The following is a 13788-nucleotide window of genomic DNA, read 5'->3' as shown; positions in this document are numbered from 1 at the left end:
TTTGCTCCCGGGGACTTTCTACTTTCCAGTGGGCCTTGAAGTTTGTACTGCAATTCTTCGGGGGCATCTGGCCTTCTTGCTGCTCTCGTCCTGGGTGTCTCCACACAGCTCCTCCCAGGGGCCAGGCCACACGGCGTCTGCACGTCAGTGCCCCACCCACTGCCACGCCAAAGCCTCCTACGGTCCGTGGAAGGTTCTCATTGATCCTCTTAGGTTTCCTACACTTGCCAACAGCAACCGTCGACCTCCTTCCGAATTTCTACTTCTGAGCTGTTAAACAGGCTTCTCCTCACGCTGTCAGCTGTGAATGATGTTCTTTGGATCCTGCAAAGCCCCACCTACGACACCCAAGCCCATCTGACAGCTGAGTCCACCCCCTCTCGCCTCCCCCGCACTTCGCTCAGCTGGGCCTTTGACGCGCCATCGGAGCAGGTGACATTTACACTGTCCCAACGTCCTCGTTCCGCCTCGGGCCACAGGGTGCCTGCCTCCGTCTGGGTGCCAACGCGCCCCAGTGGGCTCATGGTCGACTGGGCTGGGCCTGTGGCGCTTTCCCGTCGAGGGCTCTGGGAGTCCACCTCCCGAGTTCCTGGAAGATTTAAAACTCCCGTGGCCTTTTACCTGGAAGGCCAGCTTGGCTGGATCGAATGTCCCTGGCTCCTTCTGTCCTCAGGATCTTGCCACGGTGGCCTGGCTGATCCTCTTCCCTCCAAAGTCACTTGATCGTTGGTGCCTAGAGGGCCCTTGTGCTTCTGTTACAAGTCAGTGACTTTCTGGGTTGTGTCTCCCGGTTGACTGGTCATTTCTGCGGGTACTCAGTGTGTTCCTTCGATATGTAAATTCAAGTCGTCTTGATTTCAGTAAACTTTTCTTGAGATACATTTAAAAAACACCAAAGATCACCACACCAAGGAAAGTGGGCCACAAAATTAAACCCTGTAAGATACATGCCCAGCCGAACGCAAGACAAATGGAACGACAAAGGTGGCCACAGAGCAGCCATGGCGGGACTCTGGGGTCCAGCAGCTTCTGCCGATTGACACCGATCGGGCTGCAGTGAGGTGCCTCCTGGCTTCTATGTCACTGCTGGGTGGGAGCGGACGGCAGCAGGGCCCCAGGAATCCCCGGGTCTGGAGACTGGGATGGGCGGCACCAGGGCCAAGAGGCCTGTGCTCCTGCCCCCTGGTTCTCCGCTCAGGAGCTGACACTCACCTGAGGACAGGTGACGGGTAGGTCCCCGCAGCCAACTGCTGCCCCGTCGTAGCCTAATTCACACTGGGGGGTCCTGGGAGTTCGTATCCATCGTGCTCCGTCATCCTGGTGTCCTCGCTGGCCTCCACTTACCTGCCTGTTGTACCTTCTTTTTCGCTTGTCTTCTGTGTCACTGTCTAATATCAGAAAACACACTCTTTTTTGTTCCGTGTACTTTGCTCACTCTGCCTCCTCGTTTCTCTGTGTACGGTATACTCTGCTCATCCAGTTACGCACTTACTTCTGTGTTATTTCTTTCCAAGTGACGCCAGCTCATGTTTCGTGGTCTCCTGCACTCTGGCCACCAGTGCAGCCGCCTCTCCCCTAAGCCCTTGCGTTTTGCTTGTCGTCTCCTTCTCAGTGGTGGTTCGCTTGTCATTTTCAGCTGGTCACCCTCCCCTTCTACTTCCTTCCCTGTCTTCTTAAAGAAATAGTCCCATATTCACCTCCTTTTCCTCTGCTGATTTGGAAATTATAGGTGGCATTTTATTATTTTTAGTGATTAGCCTAGATGTTTGAGGGCATGTTTTTTTCTAAGACTTTATTTACTTACTTTTGGAGAGACAGGAAGGAAGGGAGAAAGAGAGGGAGAGGAACATCCATGTGTGAGAGATGCATTGATCAGTCGCCTCTCACACGCCCCCTAACTGGGGACCCGGCCCACAGCCCAGGCATGTGTCCTGACTGGGAATCGAACCCGTGACCTTTCAGTTCAAGGGTGGGTGTGCTCAATCCACTGAACCACACCTTCCAGGGCACATGTTTTAACTATATGTTTTTCTAACAAATCTCGGGTTACTGAACATTTCTGTCTTTCCCCAACACAACACTCACCTTAGTCGGCTCTAGCTTCCTCCAAACATCACCAACTGACTTGTTACTGCTGCCCAGAACTTTCCTTCCACCTGCTCCGAAAAACAAGGCTGGGGACTGTCGCAGACTAGGCGTGGGTGCAGCAGCTGCACTAACGACGGCCGTGCGGCTGCGGCTTCTCACGCCTGCTTCCCGGCTCCCCACCAAAGCCCGGTTCTTTTAATGGACAGTTTGTGGGGGACAGAAATCTCAGTCTTCCTATGTCTAAAATGTCTCTACTTCGCCCTGGCTCTGGAAACATGGTTCCACCGGCTGGAAAATGCCGAGTGGGCAGTCACCCCCCTTAGTGGTTTGCGGGCACTGCTCTGCTGTGGCTGGCCGCTGCTGGGAGCCCACGGCACGCCCGTCGCCCCGGTGGTGACCAGGGGCTCTGCCCTGGCAGTTTTCATGACACCTCCTTTTTCTCTCTGGACAGATTCATTCTCAATTCATCCTCAGTCATCGTCCCCACAGAGGGGAGGACTTTCCACCCAAAGACTCGCACCGATGCTCCTCAATCCCAGAACACTTTCCGGCTCCGTCCTTCAGTTTCCTTTTCTTCGCCCTCCCTCCATCTGTTCTCCCATGGGGTGAGAGCCGAGGCCTCTCCACCCTCCTGTTTCGTACCTGCCTTTATAGGCAACTATTTGCGAATGTGGCCTTTCTGTGCAGGCCCTGGAGCCAATCCCAAAGCACTCACTGCCCTGTTCACTGTGCAGTGAGGTGTTTTCGTTTCCCTTTACCACCATGTTTTTCACTGGCAGATTTTCAAATAATTTTTACATTCATCTGTTGTTTTATTTTCATGATTTTTGCTTCATTATTCCTGGTGGATATTATTCCCTTTTCTAAACTGCTTTGAGGATCCTAAACATCCTTATTTAAAAAGTCGCTGTTAGCCCTGGCTGGTGTAGCTCGGTGGATTGAGCGCAGGCCTGCGAACTGGAGGGTCACGGTTCAATTCCCGGTCAGGGCACATGCCTGGGTTGAGGGCTGGGTCCCAGCAGGGGACACATGAGAAGCAACTATGCATTGATGTTTCTCTCCCTCTCTCCTTCCCTTCCCCTCTGGAGATAAATAAATAAATAAATTCTTTAAAAAGTCGCTGTTAGAGTATTCTACGAAATCAGCTCCATCTGGAATAAGTTCAGGTTTCAAGTGCTGATTCTTATTGACCACCATCCCCAGCATCAGACCTCTTCGTGTGTTTGAGGGTTCTGCCTACAGACCCCTTCTGGGCACAACATCTCTTCCTATTTATTTTCTCCGCATTTCCTCCCTCCTGCTTAGCCTTCCCTTACAACAAGTTTGCAGTTGCCTCACCCCCCGCCCCTGCGCCCCCGGTGCAGCTGTGGCCCCAGGTGCAGAGTGGCTCTTAAAGCCCAGACAGCTTTGGGGCGCCACTGCCCACGTGTGCTGCCCCTCCCGGTCCCCCCGCCTGACTCTACGTCTGGGGCCCGCATCGGTCTTGCTCCCTGCGGCTGTTCTGGACACACTTTGCCCTGCCTGCACCCCCCCTGCTGCTACTGTGGGTCTGCAGCAGACGGGCCCCCGAGAGTCACCCGACGGGGTGTGCTTTGGGGGATTCCAAGGAGGGGGTGAATTGGTTATTTCTGAATTTCGGAAAGGTCCTTCCAGCTGCAGAGTGAGCAGACAGGAAGGGCCCCATCTAGGGACAGGGAGACCAGCACCAGGGACAGACAAGGCAGGAATGGAGCACTGGCAACAGGGATACGCAGAGGGAGGGAGGGACTGTGTGCACAGGTCTAGCCCGGAGGAATGGGGGGCGGGGGCCACAGACAGGCCTGTACTGGGCTGGAGCCCCACCCCCGCCAGCCCTCCGCAGGATGCACGGTAGTCTGAGGATGGCCAGCTTGGTCAGGTGCCGCCGAGGCCAGGGTAATGGGAGGCATGGAGAAGGCCACAGCTGTCCTGAAAAAGCCCAGGCCCTGGGACAGGAAAGAGCAGACAGGAAAGGGGCCAGCCTCCGTGGGCCTCGCTGACCAAATGGACGTGGAAATCCCTGGCCCAGCTACAGGGCAGAGCCGCCGTGAGGACGTGGAGAGAAGGAGCAGAAGTACGTGAGCTCTGAAGCCTCACCTGTGATTTGGGATGACTGCCCCATGTCCTTGCCATGCCTCAGGGGGGCACTGTCCCTTCCTGTGCCCAAGCTTCAGCTGCCTGTCCCCCTCACAGGATGGCTGTGAGGCTTGGCAGATGCCCAGTATGTGTATGCACGTCACAAAGTGCAGAGTGTCACAGACACAAGCAGCCCTGTCACAGACCCTGGTCCGTCCTGCCACCGTCCAGCCACCGCTTTCGCACAGTGGGAAGCCCTGGGCACACTCGAGCCCAAGCTGGGATGACCTGAGGATGACCTGGTCTGACAGCGGCCAGACCTGTGCAGCCCCGACCGTCTATGCCAAGTGCTTTCTCTGGGGCCCACTCTCTATTTATTTCCAGCCTGGTCATTTGCCCTGTGTCCTCACAAAAACGCAACCCATCGCCAAGGCAATCAGGAGGCGCCATGGGACTGCAGGGAGACCAGAGACGGGGCTCCTGGTCCCAAGTTCCCAGAACAACCAGGATCGAGGCTTTTGGCTGCTCTAAGGCTGGGGCGCACACACCCTGAGGCAGGAGACACGACCCTACCCCATGCGTGGCTGTGTGGGGTCAATAGACACACATGTGTCCCGCACGCACCAAGTGCAGCCTGGGTGTGTGAGGATGGGCCTGGGCCCCTGGGTGTGGGGTTGTGTAGGGTCATGTGGGGTATGCCCTTTAGGAGTGAGTGGTACAATGTCAGCCATGGAAAAGGGTCCTTTGGAGAAGTCCTTGACCTTGATCACAGGAAGAGCAGAACACACTTGCAACCAGCACTAATTACTGAGTGACTGATGTCCAAAATGATATCCACTCTATTCTGGATAAAAGAATTTGCAGTGGATATAAACAACAGGAAAAAAACAAAAACAAGGAAGTAGGGAAAGGGGAAACAAATTCAGGAACGTAAGGTGAAGGCAGGCAGGCAGGCGGGGTCCGGCCTCACACGGCCGGTCAGGGGCCATATGCAGTGGTCACAGCCAGCCGGGAGCTCCCTGGCAGCCAGAGCAAAGAGGGATACAGGAGTGGTCCCATGGTCCCATGACCCCGACCCTCAGGAATCTCGTGGAAGTACCGAGGCCCGAAGGGTGGGGGTGAGCCCCCGGGGAGGGGAGCAGTGAGGACCCCCCACACTGATGATCAGTATTCGGAGGAAAGGCTGGAGCTGCCTGTGGGGAAACCAGTGAACGAGGGGAGCCCCGGAGAGCGGCCAGCCCATCCCGAGAAGTCCAGCCCCGGCCCCAATCCTGGCCCCACCGGCTTGAGCAAGGCAGAGGAGACCAGCGTGGCTCAGGGCTTAGGGTGCCTGAGGCGGCTCCCCTCTCCGCCGGGCACTGCTTCTGAGCTGTTTCCCCCTCTGTACAAGAGGCTCCCGGTGAGGACTGAATGTGACCCAGGCAGAGCTCCACCAGACAGGCAGTGAGTGCTCTCAGGATCCCAGAGCTACTGAAATGTCCTTCCTGTGATGCCCAGGTGTCCCCTTCCTGTCCCTGCACTGCTGCAGTGCCACTGGGCGGCCACAAGGCTGGCCCTGATGGCCGTGGCCCTGGGAGCTCAGCAGCCACCACCCCAAGGCCACCTTTACAGCTGAGCCTTCGGGACACCGACCACCGTTCCTTCACAAAACATCCGTGTCCCGCCCGATGCCCCAGCTCCCAACGCGCTCCTGTGACAATGTTTTGGAGCTGCTGCTGCTGCTCTGGCCTCACACGCGCTTAACCTGGACTGTTCACCAAGGGGTCTGAAGACCACCGCTACTGCTCCGAGTCCTCTCTAAAAAAACTTCCAGCCCTGACTGGTGTGGCTCTGTGGGTTGGGTGTTGTCCTGCAAACGGAAAGGTCGCCGGTTCGATCCCAGCTAAGGGCACCCAGCTCAGGGCACGGGCCTGGGGTGTGGGCCAGGTCCCCGGTTGGGGACATGTGAGAGCCCACTGACCGATGCCTCTCCCCCTCTCTTTCTCCCTCTCTTCCCCTCTAAAATAAATACATAAAATCTTTAAAAAATTAAAAATAAACTTTGATGAGGACTTTTATACCAGGGTGCACTGTAAGTTCTAGTTATGCCATCACACACAGCGATGCTAATTATGCAGTTGGATGTAATTATACTAATTGCATAAATGCACAGTAATTGGCGAGGACAACTGAGAGAACAAAGACTCCACCCAGAAAGCCCTCCCGAAGGTTAAGGGCGTAACAAGACTCCCTAGGGGACAGAGGGGTGCTCATGGGAGCCCTAGGCTTTGAGGCAGACCCAGGCCTCACCGTGCACACAGTGGGTGCTCACACACTGCCATGGAACTGACTATCTTAAGACAAAATTCTGCCTGGGGCCACTGGGGACATGCGGCTCCCTGCCAGCCTTGGGGAGGGGTGACTCTGTGAACCCCAACAGGCTTCTTGGGCACACAGAGGACAACCACCACGTCACTGCGCTGCTCAGAGCTGTCCCACGGCTCCCAACTCCCAACAGGGGGAGTCCCACCAGGCAGCCCGCACCCAGGCCCTCCACCAGCACTGGGCTCTGGTGTCCGCCCAGCCCAGCCGACCAGGTGACGTCCCCTCACGCAGACTGGCTGACCTGCTCCGGTATGCAGGGTCCTTTCCCGCCTTCAGGCAGCTGCCCCCGCCACACCGCCCCTCCTGCCCCGCCCGACCAAGCCCTCCCCCAGGTCTCCCCGAGCTCCGAATCTGCCCATGACGCCCACATTTGCCGCTCCATGTCCTCGTGGCCGTGCCCACCTGCCGCAGCAGGGAGCTTCCCTGGGCCAGGACCATGTCTGTCCCTCACACGTCCCCACGCGTGTCAGGGAGCCTAGCACGGACGCGCTCGACAAGTAGCTGCACAAGAGGCGACTTTTCTGCTGATGAAAAGCACAAAAGCTCATGAAGTACCCTTGTCCCTGGACCGGGGGCCCGAGGACCAGAGTGAACGGCAGGGACAGGTGGGCCTCGGCCAGGCTACGGGGGCGGCTAACTGCCCACAGCGCCCGGGCACTGCCTTCTGCCGCGTCACAGACAGGACGAGGGCCCCTGCCTGGTGCGCCCCAAGACCCGGGCAGCTCCGGGACACACCCCAGGCGCCTGGCCGCAGAGCCGCTGCCCACACCACGCCCACACCACTGAGTGGCCAGTCTGCGCGCCGAAGCAGCGGGGACAGGGCCTGTGGGCGAGTCCCCACTCCGAGCGCCGCTGCACGGGGGCTGTGCCTGCACCTGCCAGCCGACTCCACGCCAGGCCCGTCCCCAGACCTGCACACGGCCCTGGACGGCAGCTTTCCTACCTCAGGGTTCTCCTGGCTTGGGGGCCGGTCTTCCTTCCTTCTGGCGGCCTGCGCTCCCTGAGACGCCTCCTGCGTGGGCGACTGCGAGCCCGCCGTGCCCTCGGGCTGTGGCTGCACTTGAGGCTGGATGAGGATGACCTGGAAGACGTGGCGAGGGGTAAAGGGGGGCAGGGGCGGGCATGGGGAGAGGGGCGGGGGCCAGGAGGGTCTAGGGTGGGCAGGCCTCACAGATCCTGGGTGAGGCCAGGCGGCAACTCCCGAGGAGCAGGTCCTCGAGTGGCGGGGCCCCAGGGGCACGAGGAGGCTTGCTCTGAGCTCTCCTGTCCACTGTGAGGGCTCATCCTCCGACAGCCCTTCCCCGGAGAGGGCGGTCTGCCCAAGAGACTGGCCTAGGTTCAACCCTGTGCTGCCATTTTCCGGCCATGGGGGTTCAGGGAGGTCACTCTGCCTCTCTCCCCAGCTTCCCTGCAACCCTACCCCAGGAGGCTGTTAACTTCTGGGCAGCAGGGACAAGAGAGGTTGGTTTCTTTCTCCCAGGTCAAATGCAGGTAAACTGAGGCTGAGGGGGAACAGAGGGGCTGGGACACTTCCCTGGGCTGTCTGTCCCAGCTGCATGACCTGGCCGCCCTCTCCTCTGCTGCCCCTTGGCCCCAGGCCACTGGTTCCGAGGTGCTCGCACTTGGCTGGGGGTGGGGGTGCAGGTAGGAATATTGGAGTTTCTCTCCCGCTGAGGAGCCCTGCAGAGCCCAGGGCGGGTGGGGGTGTGGGGAAGGAGGAGGTAGGCTCCAGATGCACACGGAACCACCCAGGGCAGCCCCACTTCGGCCAGCCCTCCGCAGGGTTCAGGGTCACCACTGGCTTTGACCGAAGGGTCAGAGGCAGGGAAAGCCTGAAACGGAGTTCCCGAAGCCCAGCCTTGGCCCGGCCAGAGTCTCTTCTGCCTGTGGCTCGGCCATTTCGCTGATTCATTTATTTTTGGACAGGGAATTGGGAAAGAATCATTATCTTTCATGAGTCCAGGGAAAGGAATTCCCTGAGCCTGAGCCAGGAATAACTCGAACTTGCACCCCGCCACCTGCCCCCAGACCGTGTGGGGACGACCGTGTGGGGACGACCGTGTGGACCCGTGAATCCCTGATTAACGGTGAGAAGTGCGAGCGGGCGGGGCTGCAGTGACACAGGCACACCCCTCCAGCACACACTGCCACGCAGCCCCCGTGCACCAGGCACCGTCGGCGCGCACGTCTCCTCTCGGTCCCCCGCCATCTGACCAGAGCTCTCTGGTCACAGCTCCCTGGCCTTCCCACCTACCCAGGGGCGTGGCCCGAGGGCGCAGGGGCTGGGAATCCTAACACTCCCGAGATACCGCGTGCAATGACTTCAGTGGCAGGAAAGGGGAGTGGAAGGGACCCTGGCCACAAACATCAAGGGGCGGCCTGGCGGACCCCAAACTGGGAACAGGAAAAGAGGCCAAAGAGAGAAAATGGTGCCTTCTACGCAGCCCCAATGGCCTACAAAAGCACAGGGAGAAGGAACTCAGAGGGGATGAGGGAACCGGTCTCGGTTTTAGTTTTAAGTCTTGGAAACAAATCTGAGGTTTTTCCATTCAGACAACTGGTCTGAAAAAGACCCCAGCTATCTAGCTGCGCAGCAGAGAGCTGTCATTGGCGCCCACCACACGCCTTGGTGTTAGTCACTCCAGCGAAGGAAGCGACTCAGTCACTGGCCAGCCGCTCTTGTCTGGCTGGAGTGCGTCCACTCAGCCACACAGCCTTCCGATCCCACAGCCACTTAAGGCGCCCTCCCTGCTCATGCACCCTCAGCTCACTGCACCTCTGGCTCCTTCCTGCCCCGCCCACCCACGCGGCTCCCTGCTCGTCTCCCCGCACCCAGCCACTCCTTCTGCCCGGCCCCTGCCACCTGGCCCCTCCCAGACAGTGGCCGCAGTGTGGGCGGGCCCGCCCCCAGCCTGCCCATGGGCACACCCTCACCTTGCTGTCGGCACTGATGAGGAGGGGCTGGACTTTGACGCTGTCGCCAACCTCGGACACGGTGTTGCTGGGGGTGATGGTGGCGGCATGGCTGGGGGCAGTGGAGACGAGGGCGTAGGCCACGCCGGCGCTGCTCAGAGGAGAGGCGATGGCAGCTGGCTCGGCCAGGGCCTGCGGCTGGCTGCTGAGGGTCGGCACATGGCTCACGGTGTTGTTGGCAGTGGGGAGGGCTGGGCTGGGGTTCTTGACACGGACCACGGCGGCCTTCTGCAGCGTGGGAGGCTGCTTGGGTGGCCGGTCCCGGCCGGGGGTGACGGGGAGGCTGTCTGGAATCAGAGTCTTTGGCCTAACCTGGGGGAGGGACAGCTGCACGGTCAGGTGGACACATGGCAGGCAAGGACAGGCACAACGAACAGGCAGCCCTGGGCAGATGCAGGACACAGGCACTGCACGGCACCGACGGACCTGGCTCGGAGACTGTCCACGTCAGAGGTGAGGGCACGAGAGCAGAGGCCAGGGGCCCACCAAGGCTGCCCGCGTCCTGGGCCAGCACTGATTGGCCGGGGGCCCAGGAGGACCCTCTCTGGGCCCAAGCCCTCCCAGCTCAAGGCTGGCACGACGGTCCAGACCAGGGCAGGAGGCTGGGGAGCAGACGGACCAGCCAGAGGCACTGGCCACAGCACCACCCTGTCTGCGTCGGTTGCAAAGCAGCAAGGCTCCCTCTGACACCACACGGGCACTGTGTGTGGGGACTGCCTTTGCCAGCTGTGGCTGCCGACGGTGACCAGCTTGGAGACTGTGGTCTCTGCCCCCAAAGGAGCCAGCAGACAATGACCCCTCCGTGACCTCCAGGTCATGCCAAGGGAGGGCTGTTCTGTGCCCTGCCGGCTCCCGGCCTGCCAGGTTTGCCAGGGGCTTGGGGCTGCACCACTGGCCACCACAACCTGACCCAGACGCGAACGTGGGCAGGCAGCACCCAGACCGAGTGTCAGCTGGGCACGTGTGTGCGCCCAGCTCAGTGCCCCCCAAAACCTTAGTGCTGAGGGGGCCAGGGTTAGCCCGACAGGGATGGACAGACTGACACCCGGGCCACCCTCGGGCTGCTTACCTGAGGTAGCACTGCCGCTCCTTGCCCGGCCAACCTCTGCAAGGAGCTGACCTGAGGACCCGCGACAGGCACTGCGGTGACGGATCCCAAAGCCTGGAAGACGGGGGCACTGCTGAGACGGGCTGTGGGGCGTAGGCGAGCACGCACTCTCCGGCCCGGCTGCGCAGGGCCGGGGGTGCAGACGGCACGCTCTGCTCTCTCCACTCTTCGCTACCAGGTCTTCGTCAAGAGGAACAGACACTCACGTGAGGAATCGCGGAAACCAGAGATTTCCGAACAGCGGCACCCAAAGGCAGTCACCTTGGGGCGCATGTTAGCTTCCCATGGGTAACAATGTCACACAGTGGTACTCGGGAGTCTGCCAACTGTTTCGCTGCGTTCACTCAAGGGAGGGTAGGCCATCACCCTCATGAGTCACTCCTACGGCTGCTGAGTCTTTCAGTCTGCAGATTCACTGGCGTTTCCTCCCCAGCCCCTCCTCTCAGAAATGTGGGTGCTAGCCCACCCTTTCCCGGTGCACACACGATACTTCGACAGACGTCTTTGTGGAGAGAGCCGTTCCCACACCCCAAAGTGCTCCCAGGGGAGAGCATGTGCAGACAGGGTTTCCTGGTAGGGTTAAGAAGGGTGGGGGTATTTTTGGCCCTCGGTACACGTACCCACTGTGCCCCTCAGGTGGGCAGTGTCCGGGATACACCCTGACCCCCAGCCCCCAAGTACAGGGCTCTCTCCAATGCTGGCACCGCACCACCAGCAGGGGGCGTTTGAGTGGGGGGACAGGAGATGGCGGCCTCCCAGGGACTCCGGGCCTACACACATCGCTGTGTTCAGGGGGCCTGCTGTGGTGGGGATCACCACATCCACAGCTGATGAAGGGGCAGTCTTGTTCACCACGCATGTCCCCCACGAGTCTCCCTGCTGGGGACAGGCACCCTTCGCTCGGAGCCTGGTGGCTAGAGACCTGTAAGGATCTCTCTTGAACTTAGATGCAAAAATTCTTACACTCTAACACTCTCCGAAGTGTTAGCAAGTCAATCCCAACAATAACAAAAAGGATAATACAACATGAGCAAGTTGCATGTACCACAGGAACACAAAGTTGATTCACCATTTGAAAATCAGTAGGGAAGCCCTCCCTCCCACCACGATATACTTATCTCAATAGATGCAGAAAAGCGCCAAGCAAAATTCAACATCTATTCCAGACAAAAGTGGTCGGCAAACTAGGAATGGAAAGCAACTTCCCTAACCTGATAAAAAGCCGCCTACGGAAACCAACGGCTGGCACCCCACGCAACGAGGAGAGACTGAAGGCCCCCCGCTGAGACGGGGACTGGGCAGGGTGTTCGCACTCCCACTCCTACTCACTATTCACGTCCCACTGGGCTGGAAGTCCAGCCAATGCACTCAGGCAAGAAAAAGAAATAAAAGGCCTCCAGATCAGAAAGAAGAGATAAAACTGCCTTCACTTGCAGACGGTGATTTTGGCTACAGTAAAAAAATCTTACAGAATCTGCAAAAGAAGCTCTTGGAACCATAAATGAGCTTATTAGCAAGGCCGCAAGAGACAAGAGTAATATACAACAAAAATTGTATGTCTATGAACTAGACACCAAAAATGTCTAGACATCCAGAAATTTACAAAATGTTTAGACCTCACTTGCAGTAGCTTTGAGAGGCGAGCAGTATTGGAGGAAGACGTGACAATGGTGGTGAGTGACCCCCACACTGTAAACCTGCAGATGCCACTGGGAGAAACAGTTAGAGCCCCACGTACAGAGGGAGACACCCACTGTCACCATGGATGAGGAGGCTCAGTATTGTGAAGACACCGGTTTTCCCTAAACTCATCTACATATTCAATTACAACCTCAATCAAAATCTCAGCAGACTTCTTAAAATAAAAATTGACAAGATGATTTTAAAAAGCAGATGGAAATGCAAAGGACCAGAGCAGCCAAGACAGCCCCAGAACAAACAGAACGTCATCGGGTGTGGTAAAGGACTCAACGTGCGACCCGAGGGCCCACCAGAAAGCTGCAGCAGCCGAGACAGCGTGGTGCGGGCACGCGTCGCACACACACATCGACGGACCCAGAGCCCGAAAGTGGACCTGCACATACGCAACCAGCTGATCCTCGGCAAGGGCAATTCACTCAGAGCAGAAGAGACAACTGTTTCACAAATGGCGCTCGAACACGTGGACACTCACATGTTGAAAACAAATAGGCACCAAGACCAAAAAAGGCCCAAATGAAAGAACAGATCAAAGCTCCAGAAAAAATACAACTAAGGGACAAACAGATAGCCAACCCATCAGATGCACAGTTCAAACACTGGTCATCAGGATGCTCACAGAATTGGTTGAATATAGTTGCAAATTAGAGAAAAAAAATGAAGGCTATGCTATGTGAAGTAAAGGAAAATGTACAGGGAACCAGTAGTAATGGAAAGAAAACCGGGACTCAAATCAATGGTGTGGGCCAGAAAGAAGGAAGAAACATTCAGCAAGAACAGAATGAAGAAACAAGAATTCAAAAAAAGGAGGAGAGGCTTAGGAACTTCCGGGACAACTTTAAATGTTCCAACATCCAAATCATAGGGGTGCCAGAAGGGGAAGAGGAAGAGCAAGAAAATGAAAACTTATTTGAAAAAAATAATGAAGGAGAACTCCCCCAATCTGGCAAAGGAAATAGACTTCCAGGAAGTCCAGGAAGCTCAGAGTCCCAAAGAAGTTGGACCCAAGAAGGAACACACCAAGGCACATCATAATTACATTACCCAAGATTAAATGAAGGAGAGAATCCTAGAAGCAGCAAGAGATAAGGGGACAGTCACCTACAAAGGAGCGCCCATCAGACTGTCAGCAGATTTCTCAAAAGAAACTTTGCAGGCAAGAAGGGGCTGGAAAGAAGTATTCCAAGTCATGAAAGTCAAGGACCTACATCCAAGATTGCTCTATCCAGCAAAGCTTTCATTTAAAATGGAAGAGCAGATAAAGCGCTTCTCAGATAAGGTCAAGTTCAAGGAGTTCATCATCACCAAGCCCTTATTATATGAAATGTTAAAGGGACTTACCTAAGAAAATAAAGAATATGAACAGTAAAATGACAACAAACTCAGTTATTAACAACTGAACCTAAAACAAAAACAAGAACAAAAACTAAGCAAACAACTAGAACAGGAACAGAACCACAGAA

At 57.2% G+C, this 13788-nt stretch overlaps 1 protein-coding gene across 2 annotated transcripts in view; it reads right to left on the bottom strand.

The window, feature by feature from the left end:
• The window catches only part of PHF21B (PHD finger protein 21B), a 59472-nt gene that overhangs the window by 11605 nt on the left and 34079 nt on the right, over window positions 1-13788 (bottom strand). For both annotated transcript variants that reach the window (XM_037049674.1, XM_037049683.1), the window contains exons 3-5: window positions 10589-10681; window positions 9481-9831; window positions 7490-7627 (exon numbers count right to left, since the gene is read on the bottom strand). In XM_037049674.1, the coding sequence (XP_036905569.1) occupies window positions 7490-7627; window positions 9481-9831; window positions 10589-10681 (582 nt within the window). The remainder of the gene's footprint in view (window positions 1-7489; window positions 7628-9480; window positions 9832-10588; window positions 10682-13788) is intronic.

This window comes from Sturnira hondurensis, unplaced genomic scaffold, assembly GCF_014824575.4.
Source record: "Sturnira hondurensis isolate 20B ecotype Veracruz unplaced genomic scaffold, ASM1482457v3 Scaffold0000780, whole genome shotgun sequence".
NCBI classification, from domain to species: domain Eukaryota; kingdom Metazoa; phylum Chordata; class Mammalia; order Chiroptera; family Phyllostomidae; genus Sturnira; species Sturnira hondurensis.
This window is presented reverse-complemented; position numbering and strand designations above follow the sequence as displayed.